Source organism: Tiliqua scincoides, chromosome 1 (assembly GCF_035046505.1).
Source record: "Tiliqua scincoides isolate rTilSci1 chromosome 1, rTilSci1.hap2, whole genome shotgun sequence".
NCBI lineage: Eukaryota > Metazoa > Chordata > Lepidosauria > Squamata > Scincidae > Tiliqua > Tiliqua scincoides.
In genome coordinates this window covers 154,556,629-154,565,370 of record NC_089821.1, presented here as the reverse complement: position 1 = coordinate 154,565,370, position 8,742 = coordinate 154,556,629, and the positions used below count along the sequence as shown (strand labels likewise).

Here is an 8,742-nt window from a genome sequence, read left to right as displayed (position 1 = left end):
TTGAGAATCTTTTTGTTTAGTCCTTAAAAGAAAGTTTTTCTTCTCCATGATCACAAAGAAAATCAGGCGAATGGATATAAGAGCCTTTGCTGGATCAGACCAAAAGGTTCATCTTGTCAAGCATTCTCCTTCCTACAATGGCCAAGCAGATGATTCCAAGAAGCCCACAACCAGGTCATAAGGGAAAAGTCTCTTCCTGCCCTTCCTTGCCTGCAACTGATATTTGATGGCTTACTGCCTCTGCAAATCCATGATGAGCCACAGTGAATTATCTAATTCCCTTTTTAAAGTTAGTGGTCATCACCATGTATTGTGACCTCCTGGTTGCATTGAGGAGCAACCTCTTGGTACGACATCTTGGTCGTACTCTTCTATAGACTCAAAACCATTCTGCAGAAAGAGGTGGAACTTTATTGATTAGACTTTTATACTCAAACTGGCATTCAGCAGCAGTACACACCTTTTTCACCCCCCCTTTTTTTTAAACACCCAAGTTATTTCATATTTATATATGAGAACTGTCAGCATAACAGCATAAAGAATTATTTTGCAACAAGCATTTGGAATATCTTGTGTGTACGTTCTGCAAGATTGCTCAAGTCTGTGAACAATATGATTTGCTCTGTGTGTAATTTGAAGCACAAGGAAAAACATTTAACTGTGCCTTAGTCAAGACACAGAAGCATCCTGGTGATTAGTGTTTAAAATGCATAGGAGCCAAAAGAAAAAATTCTGCAATTACTCTAAGTTCATTTCAATGAGATGAGACAATGGTGGTAGTAAAATTCACACTCTTAAAATAGGCTTCTCAGTCATTATCACGACTGAATAAGATTTCCTTGCATTAAATGTCAGATTAATTCATGTAATCTATGGGGGCAGGATGTTTTTGACTCATTGCTGAACACCCTGAGGGGTGAATTTCCCTGCCCAGTACAGTATGTAGGCAACTGCTACTATGAACACACAATTATTTCTCTGCTAAGCAGGTCTGACACACAGAAATATTTTAAGAACATTTTAAAAGAGTTGAGTAACACTGCTGCCTCATGAGTTAACAACAGTGCTCAAATAATGTAAACAATTATGCTCAAACAATAGCATAGGAGAAGACAAGAACATGCAAGATCCGCTACGTCATATCAATTCTGATACAGAATGAAAAAGTTCTAATTAAAAAATCATGCCTAATCTTACATTAAAATAATCTAGTAACTTCCTAGCACCTAGAGCAACATATTATATTGGCAACCTTCAGTCTCGAAAGACTATGGTATCGCGCTCTGAAAGGTGGTTCTGGCACAGCGTCTAGTGTGGCTGAAAAGGCCAATCCGGGAGTGACAATCCCTTCCACACCAGGAGCAAGTGCAGTCTGTCCCTGGTCTGTCTCCCTGGCTATGGGCCTTCCTTCTTTGCCTCTTAGCCTCAGACTGTTGGCCAAGTGTCTCTTCAAACTGGGAAAGGCCATGCTGCACAGCCTGCCTCCAAGCAGGCCGCTCAGAGGCCAGGGTTTCCCACTTGTTGAGGTCCATTCCTAAGACCTTCAGATCCCTCTTGCAGATGTCCTTGTATTGCAGCTGTGGTCTACCTGTAGGGCGCTTTCCTTGCACGAGTTCTCCATAGAGGAGATCCTTTGGGATCCGGCCATCATCCATTCTTAGGACATGACCGAGCCAACGCAGGCGTCTCTGTTTCAGCAATGCATACATGCTAGGAATTCCAGCACGTTCCAGGACTGTGTTGTTTGGAACTTTGTCCTGCCAGGTGATGCCGAGAATGCGTCGGAGGCAGCGCATGTGGAAAGTGTTCAGTTTCCTCTCCTGTTGTGAGCGGAGAGTCCATGACTCGCTGCAGTACAGAAATGCACTCAGGACGCAAGCTCTGTAGACCTGGATCTTGGTATGTTCCGTCAGCTTCTTGTTGGACCAGACTCTCTTCGTGAGTCTGGAAAACGTGGTAGCTGCTTTACCGATGCGTTTGTTTAGCTCGGTATCGAGAGAAAGAGTGTCGGAGATCATTGAGCCAAGGTACACAAAGTCATGGACAACCTCCATGTTGTTGTAGAGCAACAAGCACCTAAATATATTATTGCAAGAGCAATAATATCTATTCACATGGATTAGGACATTTAAAACAGTAATGAACCAGCAGCCTCGGTTCTGATCCAACTGCAGCATGCTCCCCTGAGAGACTGGGCACAAAGATCCCAGCATGTAATCGGAACTGGAACGAATAACTCCTCCTTAGATACCATCTCACTGTTTCAGTTCAGATGTTGCACCTACTAGAGAAGGGATTTCAAACCTATTTCATACAGAGGGCTGAAATTAGCATTCATGGTGCCTGCTGAGGGCCGGAAGTGACATCATTAAGCAGATGATGGCCAGAAATAAGCACTTTGTTCTCACACAGAAACTCATTAGCTGCAAATGACAGAAAAGAAAACGTGCAAATTTTGTTCTTATTTACAAGGTATGACAGAGCCCAATTATCATGCTGGGAGAGCCCAATTAGAACAGGGAATGAATTGCTTCTGGGGGCTGCATTTGGCCTGCAGGCCTTATGTTTGACACCCCTGTACTAGAACATAACCAGAATTTTGAACATGCCAAAATGCTATACAGTACAATGTCCTAGATGTTAAAAGAAAATGGGAATGTGGCTGAAAGATTATTATGAAACTGTCAACTAAGGGACCGATCCTATGGTCTGCACCGCGCCTCCGCAGCGCAGACCACAGTCGCAAACGTGCCGTAAGGCACGTTTGTGGGGCTTACCACCGGACTCCCGTTGGAGGTGGCTCAGCTCTGGCTGGCCCAGCGGGTGCCCGCATTCCGCAGCTCGGCGATGCCTGCGACCGCCGGGCTGCGGAACGGCAAACGGGGAAGGGGCGTTCTGGGGAGGGGGGAGGGCAGCGTGATGCAGGGAGGGGGCGTGCCAGAAGTGTGCCTCAGGGCAGGTGGGAGGAGGATCTGTGGAGCTCTGCTCCGCAGGATCCTAGGCACTCATGGAGGCTGAGTGCCTTACACAAGTGCCTTTAATTCAGCAGCGCCTTTTGGGCGCCGCTAAAGATAGTAGCCCCATTGCGGGGCTGCCTCCCTTTCCCGGGGGAAGGGGACAAATTCCCCTAGTCCCAAGGTGCCTCCCACGGTAGTGCGGGAGGCACTTGATTCGGCGGTAGCCCTCGTGGTGCCGCTGTGCGGGGACGCCCCGGGCAGCTCAGGATTGGGCTGCCCGTTAGGATTGGGCTGTAATTCTGGTGGAATAGTCAAACCATCGTCATCTGCACCAGTGAAAGACATGAACATATCTGTGACAAAATGGGATGATTGTCCTTCAAGTCATTCAGGTGAAAGATATCAACACTCTTATTTGGTCTCACAGGACTGTTGCAAAGTCAAATCACAAACAAGTTGTAAAGTATCACACACATTAAAGGTGCAATGTGTAATGTAGTATTCACACTCGCATTAAAATAACCAGGACTTTAACTGTGCATTTAAGCAGTGTAGGTACTCGGTGCATAAAACAGTCACACCTGGGTGCATTCATTTTAGAGCCTACAGTTATACACTGGAGAGCAACAAAATTGCTTTCCCTCGTGTGTTCAGCAGCAAACATGCAGAGAGCGGATTTCTCTGCGTGATTTCGAATCCAAATCACATTGACAAAGCTTCCATTGACTGCTAGCTGTTCTGCCTCATGTGAATGAGTGAGGCTATGGAATGTTGGTTGGTGACTGGTAAATGCCCAGCATCTTGGGAGTGGGAAGGGAGTCATTTGGAAGCTATAGGTGAGATGAGCCTCAGGCTAGTCAAAGGAATCAGCCTTTCAGCACAATGGGTTCTGCACCTTTATTATTTTTAGCCCTGATTGCACTTATATCGCAATGGGCCTGCTGAAGAAGCTGCTCACAGAGCTCCTGATTGCCTATTAATTTTAGGCTCAGGTCTCACAAACAGTAGATGAGCAGGCAAACTTATTTCTCAGCAGTAACAGGTCAGATTGGAGGTGGAGGCTCATGTGCATTCACATACTGTACAGTGAATGAACACTCATCAGTTACCAAAAACAAAACAAACATACAAGCTAAAAACAAAACCCAACCCTCTGCACACAGAAAACTGGCACATCCTGACACATTAGCTTTCTATGTGCAGGGATTTTTTTGTATGAAGGAGCATTTATTAGGTGACCTTCGACCTGCAGTCTGAGATGGAAATAGAGGCAATAGGAACAGTGGTTTCCTGAATGGATTATATCCACCCTGAACTGTTTCAAATATTATTTGGTTGGAATATGTATGGGCTGAAGATTTTTTTTTGTTTGCCCCGTATCCGTTTGTCATTTCATATAAAAGTTTTTTTTCAACAAAGTTATCTGTATAATAAAAAAATCTTACTGATATTCTCTAGACTTTTAGAACTTGATAGATCAAGGTAGTTAAGGCTGCATGCTGATGATATCACCCCCAAAACACATGTCAGCATATACAAAGTTTTAAGTATAACTCCTTTGCTGAGTCCTACTGAAGTACTCAGTGAGTCTCATCTCAGGGTTGACTCACACATGCATGCGCATTATGCAATATCCCTTCCCACTCAGCAACTAGCAGCTGAATGCACAAACTGCCCCCAATTGCAACTACTGCATTTGAGGGGATAGTAAAGCTCTGCCTGTGGTGCTTGACCTATTTCATACAAGGAAGTCATTCCCTGAAGTTACAGCCATTGAATTTGCAGGTATGAACTCACCTTCAATCACCTGTTTCACCCATGGGAAGAAAGCACTTTCCCCACACAGCATTGCTGGGGTTGGGCATTCATTTAACGCACCACCACCACCACTGCTCTTGGGTTAGTAAATGACATTTCAGTTTTTCATTTGACAAAATCCATTCAGGCACTTACGGGCATATCATGGGCATTCAACAGGACTTTTACGAGGGACTGCACTTTGGGTCACAAGCTCACACCAAGCCGTCCATGGGAAACCAGCCACGATTCACAGACAAAATTAGAGACAAACCTTTGCATGTACAATTACAGATTCACAAGACAGTTTCATTTCCCTCATCAGTCATTATCAGCTACACCACCATTTACAGCCTGGCCAGATCATCCTGTAGCCACTCTACCACCATCTCAGCCACCTCCTTGCTGGCTTCCAAGACAAAAGCGTGGCGGATCCCTTTCTCACACAGCCGGATGTCGCCATCTGGAAACTCCGCCTTCATCTCTTCATAGTATTGCACAGGACACCACGCATCTGCAGCTCCATAATAAAAAGTCAGCTAGAAAGTAAGGAGAGAAATGTCTTGGGAGACCAAAAGAGATAGAGCCCAATCCAATGGTAAGATGAAAAAGATGGACATGCCCCACAGATGACCTCCCAACTCACCAGACCCTTTGGACAGGTTTGGATAAGTCACTACCTTTTGGCCATTACTCCCACTTAAAGAAAACAGGCATATCAATGACTTTCACCTCAGTGCAATGGGAATGTTAAAGCATTTTATACCTTGTAAGTAACACAGAAATGATTAACAATTAGAACTGATGATGATGCTCAGAACTCTTTGAAACATTCAAAGATGTTCACACACCACTGCAATGTTGCATGTTGCTGGTAACCTGGGAGAAAGTGCATTTGCTGTGTTAGACAGCTCAAGGGACTTGTCCTTCCCTCTCATTGCAGATGAGAATGGCATCTCATGCTGGATGCTGAACCTATCTTCACCCAAAGTTATTGCCACAGCAAGGAAGTCTGCTTCTACTTGTGGCTCTTCATGCTGGATTGGGAAGAGCAATTGGATTCCTAAGTATAATGAGGACATTAAAGTCCCTGTAAAATCAACCTCTGGTCTGCACTGTGACTGCTTTGGAGCTAGAAAGTTGGAGAGGATTGGGACCTTAAAAACATTGCAGTTTCCATAAAATATGACATTAGGATTCAGATACCACGTAATGATGGTAGCTCCTGCAAAGACACTGGAAGAAGAGGAGACTGCTATCAACAGGATGTTTACTTTTAAGGAGCGCCTTAAAAAATAATGAAGATTTCCTGCAGTTTTCTCTTTTGGAATCAAGAGCTCTGGCAGCTCAAGAAAGTGCAAGTTACAAAAAATTTCCTTCTGCTTCTTGGACAGCTGCCACAGACCCATGGTGGAAAAAGAAAACCACCGAAAATATACAGCAAGCATCTTAACCTTGGTGCCCCGAGTTCAGATATGCTGCTTTATGCCAATACTGCCAAACTAGAGGAGGAACCTGGGTCTCCTGGGGTGTTTTGGTTTTGTTTTGAAATGACAAACATAATTACAGGAGACCCCTTAGTGAGACTGGGACTGTGGTACCAGAAGAGAGTTTTTGGAAAACTTATCCCTGTGCCATTTTCTCAGCTGAAATGATTCCCTGTGCCAGTATTTGCCATTAAAAAACATTCCAAAGAACCAATCATGGGTCTCCCACTATCTCATGGAGCTATGTTGAAAAAGCTTCAACATTTTCATCTTTGGACACACCTTTCCACCCCAACTGCAACAAGACTCCTCCCCACACACACATTTTTTGCTGCATCTCACTCTGTGCTACTCCTGTCTCTCCCTTTATCTTCTCCTTTCCTCTTTCTGTTGTTTTGAAAAGGAAACCAAAAATACTTTGCCAGCGACAAAACATGGCACCACTTAATTTAGATAAAGACACAGTCATGGGCTGATGCCTTACCCAACTGGGAGCCCAATCCTAAGCTTGGCGCTCCAGCTTTCTGCCAGAGTGCACTGTCACAAAAGTGCCATAAGGCATGTCTGCGAGGCTTACCGCTGGGTAAGAGCCCATGCTAGCCCAGTGCTGGCTGGCACTGGGCGGGTGCCCGTCCTTCACTGCTCAGTGGTCTCATGGATGGCCAAGCCACAGCATGGTAAGTGGGGGCGGGGAGGAGGTGTTCCAGGGAGGAGGGAGGCAGGCGGAGGGCACAGAGAGGGTGGGGAAGAGGAGTGAAGGGGAGGCGGGAAGTGAAGAAAGGGTGGTGGGAGGTGTGCCAGAGGGAGGTGGATCCAAGGCGTTCGTGTGGGGCTCGGCGCCCTACAAGAACGCCTTTACCATTGCGGGGCTGCTTCCCTTACCTGGGAGAAAGGGTCGAAGACCCCTTCTCCTGAGGTGCCGCCCACAGCAGGCTGAGGCGCGCAGGATGCGGCAGGAGCTGTTCTCAGTGCTGCTGCAGCCATGCGCCCTGGGCAGCTCAGGATATGCAATTACCTACCAATTCTATCAAAAGATGGATGAAATTTGGTTCATGGAACCACAAGTGCAGGAATAACTTTACCTTTTCTTAATAAGGAGACATAAGAATTTTCTTAGTTGCTTTTTCATCATAGAATTTCCTTTCTTCCTTCCAGTAAAACAATGAAAACCAAAAGATAACTATTGTTTTTGTACATTCTGCTTCGTGTTTTGGACTTAAATATAAGAAGTGCTTTGGCATGACCAGTTGGATCCAAGTTGGATTGTTGGTGTTATCCCAAAAACACTTGACAGATAGGAATTCACCCTTAAAATGCTTCTGCCATATGGCGATCAGCTGTTGAGGGTTCTAATCTGCCAAGACTAGGGTGTGTTAATTTTCCAGAGGAATTGGCTCAAAAATGTAATAAATACAATCAAATTCAGTAGCAGTGGCATAGCTAAGGGGTGCAGGGGGTAGCAGCTGCACCGGGCATCAGGTTTTAGGGGGGCAACAAGCTGAGCTTGACAGTAGTGGCCAAAATTATGAAAAAATTGGTATGTACAAATAATACCATCATGTTATACATCACTGGAAAGGTAATTTAATGCAGAATGCAATGAAACAAACCTCACTGGAATATCTGCATTCTAACAAAAGATATGGCCAATTAACCAGAAATGGAAAACACAACTGCCTTATCGAACAGAAAGTGGATTTTTTAAACTCAAATCTGACCTATGAGACTGATTTTTCTGAGAGCCAATGAGATGTTGTTATGCTACACCATGGAGCCAATAAGGTGTTAATATGAGTCTGCTCTCATTTCCATGTATCACAATACAGTTACTCTGCTAACTCTGTAAAGAGGCACTTTTTCAAGTGGTGCTCCTCTTATATTTAACAGGGGGAGAATAACTGTCCCTCTTCAGCCCAGCACAGCATTTCTAACCAATAAGGGGCACACTTTTAATTTACTTAATTAAATTAAATTTTATTATTATTTTATTAATTTATTATTTATTATTTCTTTATTTTAAAAACTTTATTTTTATGTTGTGGGGGGCTTCAAAATCTTCTTTGACCCCAGGTAGCAGGTAGATGCATTAACTATGCCACTGACTGGGGGGTGGTGGCAGAATAAGTGGGTGGCGAGCTTCTGGGGGAGGAGGCAGGTTTTTCCCCAATTTCCACTTTTTTAAAAGCCTGGGTGTGACATCACTTCTGGTTGTGACATCACTTTTTTAAAAGATAAGGAGGACAGTTGGGGAAGAGAAGGAGAACATGAGATGGGAAGTCTGAAGTTCTCTTTACACTACAATGGATCTATCCTTATTTCCACATCATGGCTTTCCCTCTTCCCCACTCCTAAACCATTTAATCCTGGGCCTCAGTGCTTGATAAGAGAGTGCTAAGAATTCTTCATTGGAGATGTTTATCACCCCTCCCCCACCAAACTACAATTCCCCAGGTTTTCTAGGGAGCAGGAATGATCATTAACTCAAAAGGACATAAATATAG

At 44.6% G+C, this 8,742-nt stretch overlaps 1 protein-coding gene across 1 annotated transcript in view; it reads right to left on the bottom strand.

Annotated features, from left to right (window-relative positions):
* Positions 1-1,555: 1,555 nt before the first annotated feature.
* LDAH (lipid droplet associated hydrolase) overlaps positions 1,556-8,742 on the bottom strand; it is an 89,757-nt gene continuing 82,570 nt past the window's right edge. Inside the window, exon 7 of the mRNA XM_066611705.1 lies at positions 1,556-5,293. Coding sequence (XP_066467802.1) covers positions 5,102-5,293 — 192 coding nt within the window. The 3' untranslated portion in view covers positions 1,556-5,101. The remainder of the gene's footprint in view (positions 5,294-8,742) is intronic.